This window comes from Onychostruthus taczanowskii, unplaced genomic scaffold (assembly GCF_017590055.1).
Source record: "Onychostruthus taczanowskii isolate IOZ18803 unplaced genomic scaffold, ASM1759005v1 scaffold3, whole genome shotgun sequence".
In the NCBI taxonomy this organism is placed as follows: domain Eukaryota; kingdom Metazoa; phylum Chordata; class Aves; order Passeriformes; family Passeridae; genus Onychostruthus; species Onychostruthus taczanowskii.
In genome coordinates this window covers 4549999-4570102 of record NW_024500349.1, presented here as the reverse complement: position 1 = coordinate 4570102, position 20104 = coordinate 4549999, and the positions used below count along the sequence as shown (strand labels likewise).

Below are 20104 nucleotides of genomic sequence, written 5' to 3'. Positions count from 1 at the left end.
AATGCCAACAAGCCAAATGCTTTTCAGAAACATGGCTGATGAAATGCCCTGATAAATAGTTCTCTATTAAAATCAATTAGAATTATCCAGGAATTATGAGAGTTTTCTGAATAAGTTGACAGTTTAATTGGGAGCTTGTGTTAAAACAGGTCCCAAAACAGATAGCAATTTGGACCTTTGTTAATTTGCACTGCTTTTCCTATAAGCATTTGTCTTCCTCGTTGTTATAACTGGTACGAACGTCTTTGGTTTAGACTTTCTATTATATATTGTCTTTTTGCAGCCGGGTAACCCATGCATCTGAGCCTGGGCTTTCTCTCGCCCACCAAATCCCTGCCCAAGGCATAAGCCCAGGGGGTTCCGACCACCCCCAAACAGGGAGTCAGGATCACAGGTCAGTCTCACCTGCCCCTGCACTCTGGGCTGCCATTTTGTCCTGTGAAAAGTCCCTTCCCTAGTATCCAATAGTTTCACTGTGGCAAAACACCGTGACTGCTTGGAGGTGCTCCTGCTGATGCAGCGCTAGCTACCCTTCCTCCTCGCCAGCCTGAGGAGTATGAGTACTCTTGAGCCCAGGTCTTTTGCCTTGTTGCATGTTGCGCTACGAGCCGAATCGAGCTGTCCGTCTAGCTCTAGGCTTATGCGTAAGGACACCTTGTTTCAAAGCAGAATTTCTCACCCAAAGGAAATGTGGTTTCTGGTCATTGCTAATGAACATGTGGCCAGAAAGATCAGCCTGAGGGCTTTTCAGTGGTATCATGTAGTGGTCTGCAGTAACTTCAGTTTAACCTTTTTGTAACAGATGGATTGAGGTAGTGAATGATGGTCTGTAATACACCCAGACCCAGGAAACCCTGCAACATGGTTGTGCAACAATTGCATGCTTTGATAGCACCTTACACTGTTTTCCAATACAGGAAGCCAGATTGGGAGTGTTTCATGGTTACCAAAAGACCCTTTCAGATGAAAAAAATGCAAGTTTAAAGTATTGCAGCGAGTGCAAGAAAATTACAATTAAAGCTAAAGCAGAAGTTTATTAGTTCCTGGTGACGCTGGCATCAGCCTCTTGCTTCACTTGTGGCTCGCCTGGTTTGCTGCGCTACTGCTTTTGATGTTTTCTTTCTCTAAGACACCAAGCTGGAAAGCATAAAGCACTCCCAATTCCTGATAGATAAGCGAGCTGAGGAAGCTACTGAGAAGCACTTGTGGCTGAGGGCGAGTACTTTCTGAGAGCTGTGGCTGTGCTTGCGCGGGGCGGGGAGGAGACGTTCCAGAGCAAAAAAGGAGCAAAAGAAGTTGAAAAAGTGCTGCTGCTTTTGTTGTCATCGTTGTTTGAAATATGGAGGGGGTTGAATGACATGATTTGGCCCAACTTTTATTCATCTGAGCAATAACTTGCAAGGCCTGTTCCCATGTGTGAGGTCATTGGAGTCACTCCCATAAATAAGGGTGGCAAGAACTGGACCAGAAGTATCAAAAATAACTTAAAGAAAAATTTTCTTTCCAATTTTCCTTGGTTAAAATTTGTTTCCTATTTCATTGTGCTAGTTTCTGTTGTATAAAAATGGTGATCACAAATAATCATTTGATTGTTGCTGTTCATATGTAACAAGAACAAACTTTAAATTGGTCCAGGCAGACTCCTGTTTTCTGCATCTCCTTTTTTTTGATGACATGACAGAAAGGGAGGAATTTGCTTATCTTGTTATTGGGAAAAATTTGTTACAAAAAAGTTTTCTTCTCCCTTGGTAATTTGTTGTCAGATAATTACACATTATCTTTATTTCATAATTTTCCTGTAACTAATATGAGTATACAACTCAGACTTTTCTTCCTAAAAAAATGTGGTTTTGGTGTTAATACTGCTTCTGTAAAACATGAGATAATTCTGCAGCCTACCTCCATTAAAGCCAAACTCCATTAAATGAACTTTGAAAATCAGAGGGTTGTTTGCCTGTAAGTGTAAAAATTGTCACTATAGTGGCAAAAACCTCAAACCTTTTAAAACGATGAGGCTGAAATTCATTCCTGTAAAAAGGGTCAAGCCCAAGATTCTGTGGTCTCTTAGGCATTATCTTGCAATTTATCTAGATGGGTGCAAAAGTGTGTCTTTGGTAAGCAAATGTCATGATTGAAGTCAAAATGCCCCTTCATCCTTATTTTGAGATGATGAGGGAGTTCAAACCATGAGCTTAATGCTGGCCCTCTGCATAGGAGTGAATTTTACCCTTAAGGCATTAAATGAATGATGTATCCCAAAGAGTTTCCAGATTAATCAAACATATGAGTCTTGTTGTAGGTCAGATTTTCTCATGCAGTTGTACACATTGCCTAGTCCTCACCCAAATCCATACTGATTTATTTGCCATATTCACTTGCATTTTGGGGATGAAGACATCCTTGCTAAGCTTGTGCTGTGTGTTCTCAGATTTTCTATTCTTGTTCTTCTGCTTTCTCTGTTCCTTCCATTGCTTTCTGCAGGTATTTAAACCCATGGTTCAAAAGAGAATATAATGTAGCTAAGTGGGTAGAAGATGTGAATAAAAACACAGAAGGACCATACTTTAGGTATTTTGTAAATTAATTCTATAATTCTCATTTTTTAGAGCTGTTCCAGCATATACAAATATCTTGGGACTCCTATCTTGTATAAATCAATACAAGTTACTTAGGTGCAAAGGGCCCCTCTTCTTTTGCTGCATTTTGATGTCTGTTTTTGGCTTCATGTGCAATTTACAATTCTTTTTCTGAATGTTTTAATGAAGCCATTGAAAAGGGTGTTTGTAGTGCATGCGTTCCCACCATCATCTATAGCTTGTAGTAGCTTTCTCATCATTTTATGCCAAATAGTGTTTTATGGGCATGAGACATATTTATCACTAATAAAATAGTATTAACTTAAATAGAATGTTAATTTACTGAAGCAAGTGGTTTCATAACACATTGACTCTACCTACTGTCTTATATAGTGCATACTAAAATTTAAATGAAAAAGGATTAAAAAGTAGTGGCATTTTCCCCTCAGCCTGCAACAAAATAATTTATATATTGTAATTGGAAAACTAAATTTATGAGAATATACTCTGTGCTCTAATTGTCAAACTGCTAATTAATCTGTTACAAGTGAGGTAGGGTTCAACCAAAAATATAAGTTGTTTTTGAAAGGGAAAAGTGTGCATTGTCTGATACATTCCAAGTTGCAGAGAAAAAGCATACATGAGGCTGGGCCCCTGTTGGACATGAATCAAGAGACTGAGAATGTTGCAGTATATTCCCAAAAGACACAGTCCCACAGCTGAGACAGATCTGTGCATCAGCTGAAAAAATGGCCCAGCATAGGAGAGAATGGAAGCCAATTTATGACAAATTACATAAAGCAAGAACAAAATCCAGGAAGCTGACACATGTAAGATGACATATCAAAAATGAAGATAGTTACAGAAACACAAATCAAAAGAATAAGCAAAATCTTCAGCCAAAACAGTGAAGGATGGTAAGAACAAGTAAATAGAATCTTAATAATTTTGCCATACAAATAGACCTAATAATAGTGCAACAGGGCAGAAACATACACTAAATGTGTAGAGTGTGCATTTCAGAAAAAAAAAATGTGATGGGAGTTTTATCACAGGGTACTAATGAAACACTTTTATTCCAATAGTAACACTGGCAGACATTAAATGGCAGGGTAGGAATTTTGTCATTTTAGAACTAAAAATGTCCCGAAGTCTTAAAACACCATAAAATTGTTACTTTTAAAAAAACATTTCTGTTAGTTTTCAACACCTCATAAATCACAGATGGAGCAAGCTGCAGGAAAGGTTTCCAGTGAACAAATAGGAAAAATGAGTCAACTTTGGCTTGTTAGCCCTGATCTCAGTCCTGCAAAGGGATAAGAGATCCCCAATGCAAGAATCCAGGGCTTACAGGAGGTTGTTTTGATTGTGCCAGCCGGTATCAGACAAGTCTCTTGGTACCCGGACATTCCGGCAGGGAGTATTGTGAGTCTGGTTACTTCAGCACTGGGATACAGGGTCCAGGTCTGGTGTTTGCAGTTCAGCAAGCATGTTCTAGGACTGGGGAGATCTAAGCCCCGAAAAAAACATAGAAAGGACTGGAGAGCCTCAGGCTGTTCAGTTTAAGGGAGCAGCTGAACACTTACCTGACCATGAAGTCCGCATCACTGCATATGGAGCAGAATCTCTGTGTGTGGGAGGTCCTTTAGATTGGCAAACTAAGACTGATAATGACCAAAGGTAACTGGAAGCTGAAATTAGGCAAACTCACACAGGAGGTGAGGTGTGTTTTATTACCAAAACCTTTTCTAAAAATAGCCTCTTGACCTTTATTGTTCAGGCAAGGTCAAGAGCTGCCCACCATAACATAACCCCATAGCTGTCTTTCAGGTTTTTTGTATCAGAAGCCCTGTGGTAGCCATGAAGAAGCACATTGATGGAATATGAAGATAGTGCTATTTTAACACCGGTTATTTTAAATGGTTTAGTTAAACAAAGTTAAAATCTGTTTGCATACTCATAATTTGATTTTCATTTTTTTAGTATCAGTATATTTTTATTTAGTAACTAGATTAAATTGATGGGAGTGTGCCCTGTCCCTGAGGGTATTCAACTGTTACACTGAATGAGTCACATTTCTAATTGTATTTGAGATAAACCAAGCATTTTTGGCATATAGATGAGAATTAAGCTGACCCATGTGAGTTTTAAAGACTGTGTATCAGCAGAGATGAAACATAAATCAAATTTTTTGCACCACAGAAGCTTACTAATCACTGCCTGCAGCAGTAACCCTTAGAAATCAGAGAGCAACTAGAATAAATTTAGAAATCTGTATTGTCCTAATTAAATGAGGTAATAATGGGGAAGTATTCTGCAGATACATTATCGAAGGCAAAAGATCAGATCTCCTGAGATGAGTTACCATGGGTTTACAAGAGGTTGAACTACTAGTTTCTCCACAAAAATCAGGTGAAATTTTGCTTAATGTTAGCATGGACAGGAAAAGACTGTTAAGAATGGTGTGTCAGAACATCTTGTGGCTGGGTTGTGAGTCTGGGCCTGTGAATTGATTCACAAACAGAATGAAACAGATCTTACTTGATAAACTAGAACATCAGGCTGAATTCAGACTGTCCAGCTGGTATTACATTTTATGAGTCAGAGTCCCAGAATAAGATGTTTACACCAGATATTTAGCTGAGTGGTATTCATGTCGCTAATCATCTTTGCCTTCTCTGTTCTTTTAAATGTGAACTGCTGTTTTGCTTGTTTCCCTGCAGTTTTAGGAATAATATGCTGATGACTGGTGGTGTTGTAGGAAAAGTTGAAATGGAGTAAGGAAAAATGACAAAAACGCTTTGTAGGAAAATTGCAGATTTTCAGAAAATAGGGATATTAGTCATCACCAAGATTTTCTCCATCTACTTAAAATACCCTGTGCAAATCATAATTTGTCTCTCTAACACCTGATTTCCTAGTATTTTTTTTTTCTAGTCTACAAGTCTGATGGGTATTTCTATATAATTACTTTTTATAATGATAGTAATAATAGTAGCTGGTGTCTCTGGCACCAGAAAACTCCCTAGTGTGGGATTCCCATCTGTAAGAAAATAAGATCTGTGAAGAAAACTCTCATTTTCCTGCTTAAAGTCTAGCCTTGATTTTAATTTTTTGTGCCAGGCTATAACCACATAACCTCAGCAATAAAATCAGGCAGGAAGCCTCACCCTGATTTTAGCTTTGCTGTAAGGGACCTTATTTTATGACTGTACTAGTACTGCTTATTATTGTTACTGCCTATTACTATATCCACTACACAGGCTGACCTTCTGGAATATAGTTAAGGATTACTCAGAATTCTCATTGAATCTAAAAGACTTGATGGAGCCATGATTGAATCAGAAAACAAAATGCCAGAAAACCCAAACATGGCATTTCTGTTGATAATTATAAATAAAAAAGACTATAAGGCACCTTCTAAAGTGTTGAGCCACCTACATTTGATTTAATGCAAGTATTTACAATAAGTCATATTTTATGATTTGTTTAAACACAAAAGTGGTTTGCAAACAAAGGGTTTTTCTAGATGGAGACCCAGAGCACATAATCAGAAGGAAAATGGCTGTCCCATATCAAAAGGGCATCGAGAAGCGGCATGGAAGGAGGAGACAGTAGGCTGTCATTTGCCTCCTATTTCCAATGTTCTTTTGTGGCCTTGATTTTTTTCTCAGTTTGTCTTCAGCTGACCATCTCCATAACCTTCTTTTGTGAGCATCCAGCTGAGGCCAGAACCATAACCAGCCCTAGGCAAGCTGCTCTTGTTGAGGCAGCTCTAGACTGTGCTTAAAGTAAAAAACAAACAAGACTTCCCTATTACAAAATACTGCTATTGTTGGCAGGAAATGAAAAAAATGCCTGCTGATGTCAGTAGGATCAGGATTTTGTTTCAAGAGTTAGGGAGAAGAGTTCATTGAAGCATGTGAGTGCCTGCTTCTGAGGCATAGTTCACTTCTCCAAGTGACAGCTCAAACCATAAGCATTGTCTCTTCTGCAGCCCCTCCATGAGCCTCCTCTCCCCTCTGCTGCTGCTCTTTCTGAGGACATGCGTGCACATCTGCAGCTTTAAAAATGAACTTACCTTAAGATGTTTAGCCACACCAGTGTTTTTAGAAGATCCTAACTTCCTTTTGTAGGATCTAGTCTGATGATGTCATACAAAGAGCTGAATCCACAGCAGCAAAGGTCAGATTAGGCTGATAGAGTCTATATTTGGGCTTGCAATGTTTTCACCAGGTTGAATGTTAATTGAATTCCATTACATTATTTCAGTCTGCAAAAGGGAATCACTCACAGTTCATGAACAGCTCAGATCTGTCAGGACCACCTGCCTTGAGTTCAGCTAAAATGACACTCAAAATTGCAAGATGTTTAGTTGTGTGGCCAGGTGACACATTTTGCACTGTTTCAACATTTGCTGTTTAGGGACAAGAGGCCGCTGCAGGGACTGCTTCCAGATGTCTTCTTGCTGCCACAGTGTTTGTTGTGAATCACAGGATGGTCTCCACACACTCTTAGTTTCAGCTTTCAGGACAGAAAGACACAAAGTGGCCACTCTATCTTGCTTTCTGGTCAAAAATTAGAATTTTTGCAGCGAGGTGCATGGCTTCATTTAGGGTTGGCAGTAAAACCTCTGAATCCCTGTCGTGGTGCGTACTGGTTTCTTGTGTAAGTTTCAGCTGGAAGCAACATTTGGCATGAAAGCTAATGGATTTGATTGCAGGAGAACTGAAACCCTAGTGAAAGCTAAGTGGATCCCACCCTTGACCAAAACTGCCAAGTTTTCCTACCTTTAACCCCAGCATTACCTGCAAGTGTCCCTGAATGCTGTCTCTCCATCCTGTAAATGAGAAAGAGCCAGACATGACCTTTCTCATTTAAAGTATATGTAAATCTGGGATACACAGCACATACACAATTGCAGGGCACAACCTGAAAGGTCATCAAAACCATCTCAAACAATGTTGTTTATCACAGAAGATGCACTGTAAGATCTGTGAGCATATGCTGAGTCGTGTGTGCCCACAGTCTCAGTAGCTGGCACTAAAGATGACAAAAATCAGCGCATAACTCTATAACAAAAATAAGTGGTGAGGCCCTGTGAGGGGAGGGCAAGGTCATTTCTGTAAGTGTGCAACTGCATTCTTGATGTGTTGGCTGTAGTATTGCAGCTGGGCAGCAAAGCTCACATCAGTTAGATGTGCAAACTGCAGGTGAGTGAAGGAGGGTGGAGAAGAAGAATATGTAGGCAGCTACACTGGAGGCTTGGCAGCATTGTGTTTGAGTTATGGTACAAAGCTTCCTGGCTGAAAGGCTCAGCTGGGGATCCTGGTCAGAGGACCTGCTTGTGCAGGGAAAATATATGAGATGCCCTATCCTTTGGGGGATTATTATTCCTTCCAGGATCCCCTGCTCAGATGGATGGACAGGAAGATTGGCTGTGGCTTTTCTTCTCACTGTGGCCTTCTCTTAGAATATCTAAAATGTGAAGAGCCTGTGGTGTCTTATAAGCATTGTGCCTGGTGCGGTGAAAGAGATGGGAGATGCCTTCATTCTGTGCCACCCCCTGGCTGTGCTACATTTTAAATTACTTTCTGATAGGGCTTGCCAAGTCAGATTCCACTAGCCCAGCTCCTTGTTTCTAATCTCCAAGTGCACTGTTGCAAATTTTAAAATGAAAATTTAAAATTCTACTGCAGCAATGGGGTAAAATTTGTGAATAATTGGACTACTAATAATATGTAAAATCTGCTCTGCTTATTTTTCCCCCTCCCTCTTTTCCTTATATTCCTCATTCTAGATCCACAAATAGTTTATTAGTGATAGTCCAAGTGGGGGCAGAGATGAGAGGACTTGTATGGAAAGTGAACAGCAGGGCAGTGTTGACAACCTTTCCCTAGAATTTTTTTTAAAATTATCCTGTTTTCTTGCATGCACAGTTTAGTGCCCAGATCCATGATGTCGGACATACAGAAACCTTGTTTTATACTGCAGTAACTGTTTCAGGATTTTTCTTCCTGAAAACATTGGTGTATGTCCTGTTCATCTTAATGGGTGATCAATGTGCAGGTACTGAAGATGTATGGTTCCATGTTTGGATAATTGTACCAATGCAAATCTCTTAAGTGCTGTTGAATTTAGAGGCTACCACATGAGGCATTAGAGGATCGTGAGCCAGAGTGGAGAGCTCTCATCATATAATTTCCATTGACACTTTGTTGCTTGTGGCTACCATCAGTCATTGTTTGTATGGGAGGCAAGAGAATCTTCTATTGTAGGGAGCTACAGACACAACAAAATTATACAATAGTCCAAAATAAGAGTACAATTATTGAAAGGTAAATAAATTTCACTTATTATTATGGAAACTTTCCATCCTCAGGGACACATTAACTCAGAATATACTAGATAGCAGTGCTCAGGGAGGGCTGAGTGATGTGCCTACAGTATTAAGAGGCCTCCTGTGTGAATGCCCTTGGTGTGCACAAGAGAACAAGGAGGTCAGGATAGCTCAATTTTTCTACTTTGAGGCCTTTTTTTCATTTTACTCTGCCCAGATTTAGAGCCTAATAGGAACCTCTCAAGTGGGAAAAGTGCAGAATCTCAAAACAGAAGCATAAGAGTTTTTCTTGGGTATAAAACTTCAGTCAATAATGTGCTGTTGCCTTATTGACATGAAAAGAATGCCTTTCATGTGATACAAACATTTACTTGCTCCTGCTTACTCTACTCACCTTGTACAGAAATGCTGATTGCCATTGACTAATCAGTCCATTTTTGTATATTCTCATCAGACTCTTTCTTTGGCTGGAACAATATGCACTGTATGATGCTTGCATGTATAACAATTTGTTATTAGCACTTTGTATATGCCTTTGTTACTTCACAACTAACAGTTTGGCCTCCAAATGCATGCGTTTGTGTAAATTAATGTTACAAAAATAATAGATTTATTTGTTATGTTTGTATCAATTTAGGAGATGTGTAAGAGATGCATAAAGACACATAATTGCCATTTAGTCACTGGGAGAAGACATTTGTTCAGCTTGTATTTATACAATTATTGTTTCTATTTAGGCTTTATGTTTATCTTTTAGTTCTGTATTTATTAAATTGCAGATTTGGTTTTTAATAATTTTATAATGATTACAGTACCATATAAAACAGTTTAAGTAATATTTTTTGTTATACAATTCTAATAAGAAGTAGCAAATTTTTTTCTTCCAGTGTTCCTGAAATCTCTAAATACCTTTATTCATATAATGAAATTATAAAACTACTGATCAAGCAATTTTATCCCCCTGATATTGAGCTAATAATAAGCTATATTCTTGGCTCTGAACCAAGCTTCAGAGTAATGGCAGTTGCTGTTGCAGTGCTAGAATATAAAGACGTCACATTTATTTTATGTGTTTCAACATCTCAGGACACTGTCTCCTGCAAAGTCTCCATCTTCATCCACTGGATCTATTGCTTCCAGCAGAAAATACCCTTACCCGATGCCACCACTTCCGGATGAAGAGAAAAAAGTCAACAGGCAAAGTGCCAGGGTATGTGTCCCTCTCCTCTCTGCATTTCACCAGTAACTTGATTTACTGATAGTTTTTCAAAAGGAAACTGTGGCAGATTAACACCTCTGACCAACAAGGAGAGCTGGAGTGGCATTTCCTTTGCACCCTGAAGTTCTGAAGCTGCTGAGCCTCTGGCAGCGATGAAGGCCTTGACAGCTGTGTTTACAGGCAGCTTTTCAGGTTGCTCTTAAAGCTGCGCTGAAGCCCAAATTTCACTACTTTTCTTATTTCAGGCTGAAAAATGCCCTGGACAGCCTTTGGGCTCCAGAGTACAGGCAGCCCTGGAGCAAGCAGTGTGTTTGGCTCTCCTTTCTTACCCCTTCTCCCAGAAGTTCTCATTCAGGCTATGGGGATAGTTGCTTTCCAGCTTTATGGAAATGTAAAAATTTCCAATGATGGAGCATGTGGAGCAGTTGCAGGCCTGGACGGACTTCACTGCTGTGTGACCTGAGCCCACCCTGGTTCCCCTAGAATGACCAGGAGCTGCTGGAATGTGTGGTGGATAGTAACACCTCATGAGAGATTTCCAGTTGCTCCAAAAGGCTTTTATTTCCTTTGTGTCAATTCAGACATAGCAGATATTTGAATAAGCAAAAAAGTCCTGAAACTTGCTTTAGCAGCTTTACTTGCAATACCCTTGGTTCATGTTGCTGATGTTGATGAGATTCTCATCGCTGTTCTCTGTCCATTTTTTTTCAAGAAAAAAGGAATGGAGTGCTGCTGAGGGAACCTGCAAGCTGCTCCTCCAGTGCTGCTTGGGGCAGAAGATTGTGTGAGGTGCAGCACAGGGTCTCCCAAGGCAGCTTGGAGCCTGGGCTGTACTGATGTGTCTCAGCCCTGGAGCTGCTTTGGCAGCAGCTCAAACCCACAGCAGGAAGTCGTGTTGCTCTGAGCAGAGTTAGGCAGATGAAAATGGGAAGTTATCTCTCCACTAGTATTAGCGTAACTCTAAGGTAAAAGCTGTCTAGTACAAGTTTGATGCTACACTGACATTTCTCTTTCAAAAAGAAAACTGAAGTCCCAGCCATGGGCATTTACTATGCTGACTGCAAGTTGTGCTGAAATGCTCAAGACTGTCTGCTCACTTGGTGAACACATACCCACCAGAGGCTGGGAGGAGATTGGTGACCCAAGCGATGTAGATGCAGTTCCCCAAACAAGCTCCTTGCACTGTTTGGGTCACAGCCTGTTTTATCTGTCTTTATCGTGTTTTATCTTCAATGTGTGTTTGTGTTTATTTTCCCCCTCTCCAGCTATGGGAGACATCCATCTAGCTGCAGTGTTTTCCTGGGGTCACATCAGAACTGTTTACTTTGGATTTTATAGAAACTCAGCATCACTGAGTTACTGCACATTCATCTGCTCTTCAGACAATTCGAAAGATCAACAGAGATGCCCGTGATATCACAGTGATAACCTCCTGTCATGTGGAAAGGAAAAAAACAGTCTTTTTTTTTTCTTTCTTTCTTTCTTTTTTGTTGACTTGTATTTTATGGATTTGATGAACAAACAAAATAATAGAATTTGACAGAGAATAATTAGCTCAGATGTGACAAGGCTGTTCTGAATGGTGACCTAGAATCCCAACTGCAGTCCATTTGCCAGTCCTGTGTAAGAGAAGTTTTTCTCTGGTTTACTGCAGTCCAGACCAGAGTGGAACTGGGAATGTGCCTCATGGAGAGCCCAGCTGATGTAAACTTGTACGCTGTATGCATGAACCTTGTGTTCTTTACTTTCCACATGTACAGGAAAAACAACATACTCTGTAGAGACTAGCATGCAGGAGTAAGAAATATAGAATTTTTTTTTTGTGACAGGATTTCAAGCTTTGAAAGGCAACTATTTGACACAAACCGCAAACAAAGATTATATCTCTTTTTTTTTTACCTTACATGTTTATAATCTCAGTATACAGATTGTATATATGTAAACATTCAATAATGTCAAAAATAGCTGTTATACGTCTGTGTATTTTGCCAAATGCCTAAAGAAACAGTCATGACTAACATCATCACACTTCAGATTTTCTAATATTATGAGCAGGCATCCTCGGAAATACAGAAAGTACAGTACTGTAAAATTGTGTCTCTCAGAAACTGGTGTTTGACCAAAATCTATACAACTTTTTCAGCATCTTATACTGTCTTGACAATCTCAATTGTACAGCAGACTGCAGAAACCAGTACAGCAGCACTTTGTCTTAAATCATCATAAAAGGAACCAGCCAAAATCCCTTGTTTAGTAAGATAACCGCTGTATCCTCTCACAGGTGTAATCAAGAATGATTCAGCAGACAACAGTCTTTAAGTCATGCACAACCCAAACTTACTGGACATTTGGGAATACTTCTAAGCAGTCAATTCAGGATGTGGTGATGTGAAGTCTGTGAGAGTTGCTGTGTATTTTTGATAGAGCATTTCAGACACTGTTTTACATGGCAAGGCATAGGCTTATGAGAAGCATAACAATTTCACGCACTAGATAAATAACAGTGCTGGGCAAGTGGCCAGTTTCATTGATGTCTTTCAATTCTTATTTGTTCCTGGAATCACATTTCCCATGTGCTTGAATGCTATGCTTGCTGCCCTGAAGCCCCCTTGACAATTTTTTGGGGCATTAAACTGAGCACAAGTGAATTTAGCTTAAAAAGAATGGGGTGAGGGGGAACAACTCTTTACCATGTTAATCTTGTCTGTAACTTAATGGTTGTATTTCTAACACCTGAGACTTCTAAAGATCATTGTAAAGCAGATGCCTTCTGTTTGGGAACTTTCAGTTAGTAAGAAACTGGACCATATTAAATCAGTTTATAGTTCTCTGGTTTTCCAAAATGACTACTTAGCTTCAGGTAGTACTATTGCAGAATAAAACACCCAACTCTGTGGTGCAGTTGAATACCCTCCCCAACAGCTGTATGATTAATTAGATTTTATTGTAATGGGAACATCTATGGTGTTTCTGAATCTTCTACCTCTTTCATGTATTTCCTTTAGTAAGTGAACCCACACTTGCAGCCTTTTAATGTATTTTTTTAACTTTTACGTCTCTCAATAAAGTCAGATATATGTAAGATTAAATTAAGAAATGTTTAAACATGTCGGCAGCTGTAAAATATGTAAGATTTTTAGAAGGACTATATTTTATGATTAGGCTGTATGTTGGATTATGACAAAATATTGGCCTTGGCATGCAAATGGTTTTCTCACAGTCAACAGGTTCTGGTAAGTATTTGGAAAAAGACAAATGTAAGAGAGCACAAATGGGTGCAGACTGACCATCTGGAAAGAGACAGTCACTTGTAACTGCTTTAGGGAAAGATTCTGCATTTTTGTGAAAGGTAAATATACCAATCAGCACAGAAGAATATTTTTTGCAAAGATTTACTTTGAGTGTAGCTATCTGGATTAAAGATATTTGACAGCATGTTGCTTATGAAATTAGGGTCTGAGCCATAACTTGAAACCAACATGTCTTTTGTTGATTTCACTAGTCTTTGAGCAGGACCCTCAAGAGGTTCACCCACATTAGGACATTATGATAACCTGATCATCACTGTATTACTCTCTCACCTGGAAGCTGGTTTTCCCTCCCATATTCATATATTGTCTTTAGTACTGGACTGTTCATCATGGGCCTTTTATGGTATTTTTTTGGATACAAACTGGCATGTAGTTTTGAAGGATCCCATTAGATTTCCATGCATACTTATGTTTACCACTGTTTACTCTTCCCTTTCCATTTTGCCTTACCAAGAAGCAGCAAGATTTGGCAGACAGAACTGGAGATAACATGCAGGGTCTTTCTGCTATGTTCATAGGTTCTTGTTTTGCAAACAAATGGCCCTCCTGACTGTATTTTCAATGTCATATGTACTTCCAGCTTCTTTTGTTTTGGCAAAATTCATTTGTAGCATATGATGATACACTTATGTGTGTAGTGTACCTTTAACAGTCACCCTCACATTTGGAGATATGTAGTGACTGGAAGTCTAGTTCTGAGCACTAAATTTAAGTTAAATAAATGTTGACTTTCACTTTGGTGGTCTAGTGTGAGAATATCACAGGACTTGTGTTCTTGCAAAATTCTTCTGCAGAGAACTTTGCATCAGGTTGGTAACTTGGGAGACCTGAACTGGCAGAGCTGTGTGAGCCTCCCAAGCCAGTGGAGGTTGAACAGAGAAGTTGTTTGCTTACAAAGCTGTCATTTCCTACTTTTAAAATGTGGTATGTTGGAAAGCTGCCAGATTAATAACCTTGAAGATTGCAAATATTTTTATCCACTGTAGTTAGTCACACTGGCAATAGCAATATAAACTGCTGCATAATACCTCATCCAGACTAAAATAGAGTACTTGTCACTAATATAGCGCAGTCATTTTGACTAATTGAGACTCATGCTTTTATTTTTGTTTTATTTTAATAAATGATCTAGTTATTGCCAACTATGCTGTAGATGCCGGTTGAAGTGAGGAAGCCATCAGTTCTCAACTAGAAGTAATTGTTTCTATGAGCATAGGACTGGCAGGATGAGATATACTTAAGTTACCTTTATGTATTTCAATGTGGGAGAACAATCTTGTGTAATTTATAATAAAATTAATGTGACTAACTGATGGAGACTGGAAAATTGAGATTGTATCTAAAAATAATGCTGGACAATGATGCCACATTTAACAAGTACAGATTTACCTACTAATTCTGGATTTCTTGACTTAAGAACTTCAGTAATCTCAGGCAATATACCAGAGATAGTTGTGACTGATAATTTACATGTAATTATTATATTGTAGTTGTTATATTTAAGTAAGTAGATTCAAGGAGATTGTTAATTTTACAGAGCCTATCTTTACTTAAATTGTGACTAAAGTCACAACTTGCCAGTCACCTTAAGTGTGACTTGACTTTGAAGGCAGCTTCTTCCAAATGATTTAAAGAGTTCCTGATTTATGAGATGTTGAACCTGCTGAGCTCATGTGCTCATGAAATAATTTTGATTGTGCTATTGAACAAGTGAACCTTTGAGGTATAGCCTGCATTAAAATCAGAAAGAAATTGTGTCAATAGTCAGTGTACTGAAATCCACTTACTCAGATCCCTATTGCTGGTTTGGACTGATTGGTTTTGTCAATGCTAATACTTTTTTGAAAACCAGAGGTAAGAATGGGTACACACACTATTATAGATATGCGTATACTACAAATTCTGACAAATATACTACAAATTTGCTGTAACTTCATTAATGAATTAATTAATGGATAGAATATAATGTGAAAGAAGGACAAGACTCCATAATCCTAAAGGATATACTCTTCAGTTAGCCCTTAGGACTTGCTCTGTCATCGAATCCCATAGCTAGTTGTAAGCAAAGTTATCAGACTCCAGTGTAAAACTCATGAGCTGTTCTTTTCCATCCCCTTTTCACTTCTACTGAAAAGAATTTTCATGAAACATTCATCCACTAACAGCCTCTGTGAGTTGGCTGACATCAGAAAGCTGCTAAGTTGGTCACCTTTCCACACTATGGATAGGGTCTTTCCAATGCTGTTAATAATAGTAGGTTAAATGAGGAAGAAATTCTTTACTGTGAGGGTGGTGGGACACTGGCACAGGTTGCCCAGAGAAATTGTGGATGCCCCATCCCTGGAAGTGTTCAAGGCCAGGTTGGATGTGGTTCTGAACAACCTGGTCTAGTGGAAAGTCCTGCCCATGGCAGGGGGGTTGGAATGAGATGATCTTTATGGTCCCTTCCAACCCAGACCATTTAATGATTCTGTGATCTTTTGCTTGTGCTATAATCAGGTGATAATGCCTCATGTCTTGTGGATTTTGCACTGGTTTTGCTTGGGGATGAGTTAATTTTCTTCATGGTAGCTGGTATGAGGCTGTGGTTTGGATTTGTGCTGAAAACACTGTTGATAATGCAGGGAATTTTTTAGTTATTGCTGAGCAGTTCTTGCAATGAGCCAAGGCCTTTTCTGCTCTTCACATGCCCCACCAGCAACTGGGCTTGGGGTGCACAAGGAGTTGGGAGGGGACACAGACAGGACAGCAGACCCAAGGGATGTCCTAAACCATATGATGCCATGCTCAGCAACAATGCAGGGGGAAGCCTGGCAGTGAAGAACTGCAGCTCAGGGACTGGCTGAGCACTGGTCTGTTGATGGTGAGCAATTGTTTTCACTTGCATCACTTGTCTTTTTTGCACTTTATTTCTCTCTCTGTTAATTCCCTTTCCATTATTTTTTTAAAAATTATTACTACAGTTATTTAATTTTAATTATTTAACTCTTCTTATGTCAATCCATGAGTTTTCTCACTTTTACCTTGCCAATTCTCTTGCCATCCCACTGGGGGCAGGGACTGAGCAAGCAGCTTTTGGGGCTTAATTTTGGGGCTTAATTACTTTGTGGTTAAACCAGAATACTACTGGTAAAACCACTTGGTGACTCAGCCATCCTGTGTCTCTCTCACCTTCTAGCATTTTTGAAGGCTAAGCCTCTTAAATCACCAAGTCTGTGAACCTTAACAGTTCAGCAGTTTCCCGTTTCTCTTGCTCCAAGTCTGAAAATCATGTGTTTCTTTTTCTAAATTGAGTTTCAGTGTCATGGGATAACCACAGTATGATGTTATTTGCCTCATTTTTAAAGAGCTTGAGCATTTCAGTCTCCACTGAATACCAAGAATGGATGAGCTGATGACCCACTATTTGCATGGCTTCCAAATCTTATGTATCAGCAATATGGGATTTGACTTGGATCACATTTGACATGCTCACTTGGTCGGAGCTCGGTGCTAATAACGCCAGGGTCACGGGTTCAATCACCCTATGGGCCATTCACTTAAGAGCTGGACTTGATTATCCTTGTGGGTCCCTTCCCCAGAATATTCTGTGATTCCTGAAGACAAAATTGAATAAACTGCAAAAATATGTGCAGGTTGTGATCCCATTACTGGACAGTGGAGTGAGGTTCCTGTGTGCACATATTATCCTAATCAGGCAAGATAAAATGAAACAGTGAAACTAATTATGTAAACAGAGCTGCAATACAGGCAGGACTCTCTTAAGTGTAATTTTGTCATAAACAGGAAGGGAAGTAATAGTTTCTATCATCTATGCTAAAAATATCCTCTGACAAAAGTAGTTTCTAAGTCAGCTTATGAAAACCATTTCTGGTGTCTCAAGTATGGATGCTGATATCAACTGCAGCTTTGGAAACAGCATCTTGTGCACACGGTATCTTGTCATTCCACAACAGTTTTCTGCAAGTATTTAGAGAAAAGCACTACAACAGTCAACATTCCTATGTTATCTCAGCCAAATAAGAAAAACAAGCCGTAAAAATAAGTTCAGAACACAGATATTGCTCACACTTGAGATAATGTACCTGGCTTCAAAATTGGCTCACCTAGCCAGGTCTGGCAGTTCTAGCTCTTTAAAATCCAGTCTATATCAGTTTCAAAATCACTTCAGCTAAACCAGCTTTAAACTGTTTAAAAACCTGTGCTACTTAACATGGGCCATAATTGCCATGTAACTCAGAATGAGATGAGGAAAATTTGGGAAAATAAGCACAGAGCAGTTAAAAAGAAACATGTTATCTAAGGGAGAAGTAAAGGTGTCAACACAATTTTTAATTGCTAGAGCATAAAATGTCAAAGCAACAAACTTTTATTTTTTCTGTTTCTGAATTCCTTTGAATAAAAAAATAAAGCTTTTGTTTTAAAAAAATCAACATGAGGCCTTAAGACCTTATATATTCTAACTTTAGCATGGAGAGTCTATTTTTACAACCATGTCAGAAATTCTGTATATAGGCCTGACTGACCTTGTAAGTGGAGTGGTGCGAGCAGCTAATCATGCAATATTGTAAGGCTCTGTAGAAAAGCAAATGCTGATTTAGTTTGATTATTGGTACAAGAACTCCTGCTCACTGCCTGTGTAGACTCTGCATACTTTACGCTTGGAAATACAGTCCAGAATATACTCAAACTGTGAATATATAACCTGATTTTTCTTTCCTTAAGGATAAAAATATATTACAATAGGTAATATTTTATATAGAATACAATACTTATTTTTATTGTTGCATAAATGCAAAATATTTTTTTCAGAATAGCAAAGCATTACAGAATTTTTAATCTGCTGGAGAAAACACTGTATGACCAGTTCTTTCAGCAAAGCTTTTGGGGTGGTATATACCAACTGACTCTGCCAGCTTCATTTTGTGCTGATGTTTAACTTGGGCATTGCTGTAAAAGAAAAAAAAAAAAAGCTATTTTTTCACTCATACTAGCCATTATTGAAAGAGGCAAGGAGAATCATGTTTCACCACTGTGGCTGGGCTAGTATTGGAAAAAACAATGATTTGCATCATATCATTGTCTTTGCTAGTTAAAATTCCTTAAAAATCATACCTGATGTAATAAAAGCGCAAGATTTTGACAAACATCAAAATGAAGCACTGCAGTTTACAACTTTATAGCTTTGAGTGTGATATTTTTGTCATAAACATTACAGGCATTGGGCTGTTGAATGAATCTGGCTTTCATGTAGCCAAACAAAACATTGCTTTTTATAACATCAAATCGTTGTAATTTGGGGTTCTAAATTCCTGCTCACTTTTAATAATAACAGCGTCACAGTACCCACTTCTACAAGAGTATTTAATACAAATGCCTGTGGTTTTCAATGTTACTAACATATTGTAACATCAGTAAAGTGACTTTCAATGACAAAGACTGTTGCGTGTATTTTGTTCTTCTGATTTGCTGTATTTAGCACTTTCTGTTTTATAGACCTCTATAAAATAAAGATGTTGCATGCATGGGAAAAGGTTAATAGAATATAGATGTTATTTTTCAAATTCCAAGGTTGAAAATTATGCAGTGAGCTTCTCAAATCTTTGTCATAGGGGCCTACTGTTCTCAAAGCAAAGTTAAAATTACTATTCCTTAGTTTGCATGTTTGAGGGCAACCTAGGAAAAATACCTATTTGAATCTATGCCTGGTGAGGCAAAGGTCGAGAGCAATCACCCCACTTGGTGTCACGTGAGTGTCCTTCCCAGTACATGGGAAAGAGAAACCATCAATTCTGAGAATGTTTCTCTAAAGCAAGTAACTGGCATATTCGATCTGTCCACTGAATCTACTCTTAATGGGGAAGCAATTTTTGCAAAGGTTTCAGGTGGCTTTTTTTAGCTATGACAGCAAACTCTGTACTAACTCCTTAGCATCTGTATGTATTAGCTTAGTTTCTCTCTAAAGATTATTGTCTCATCAGTCCCTGTGAATACACTGGATTTTTTAAATGTTGATGTGAAACAAAAAGCTATTTTTTCTTGAGGAAGCCAGAATTTTCTCCTGGCTTTGGAACCAGAATTTTCTCCTGGCTTTCCAGTTTTCTCTGATTTATGTTTATGAGACTACTGAAAACCATATTGGTTCACACTGTTTTCTTGCAGCATTTCACAGCCCAGTAACTGGCTGGTGCCAAAATACCGATTCAGCCTGGAGAAATAAACTGAGCAAGACTTGAGTTTTGGATCCTTGGGTCTTGAGCACTTTGGCCCACTTGAGTCAGCTGTCCTCACTGAATTCTTACCCAGCCTCTTGCCCACACTCAGCTTACTCCCTGTGACTGAGAGTGAGAAACAGAAGAGCTGGATGCTGTGCAAGCACTGCCCAGCAACAGCTGAAACACTGCTGAGGTACTGCTGCTGATTAGTTACAAATCTGAACCTTTGGGCTGCTATAAAGAAAATTAATTCTATCCCAGCAAAGCCACTACAAGACCAGAAACACAATTAAGAAGAAGTAAAGATGTGTGGGAAATGAACATTTTGGTAAAGATCTCTTACTATTCTTAGGGTAAAATTAAGTGCAAGGATGAGCACTGTTTATATACAAAATACTCAAATCCCTACAGGAAGAACAGCCTTTTTTCACACTCTTACTAAC

General features: G+C 38.9%; 1 protein-coding gene across 3 annotated transcripts in view; it reads left to right on the top strand.

The window, feature by feature from the left end:
* ADAM22 (ADAM metallopeptidase domain 22) overlaps positions 1-15759 on the top strand; it is a 129926-nt gene extending 114167 nt beyond the window's left edge. For 2 of the 3 annotated variants that reach the window (XM_041408701.1, XM_041408700.1), the window contains 2 exons: positions 10003-10126; positions 11401-15759. In XM_041408701.1, the coding sequence (XP_041264635.1) occupies positions 10003-10126; positions 11401-11421 (145 nt within the window). In that variant the 3' untranslated portion in view covers positions 11422-15759. Of the gene's footprint in view, positions 1-2481; positions 2569-10002; positions 10127-11400 lie in introns of all 3 variants that reach the window. The other variant, XM_041408699.1, reaches the window with a different exon arrangement.
* The last annotated feature ends 4345 nt before the right edge of the window (positions 15760-20104 follow it).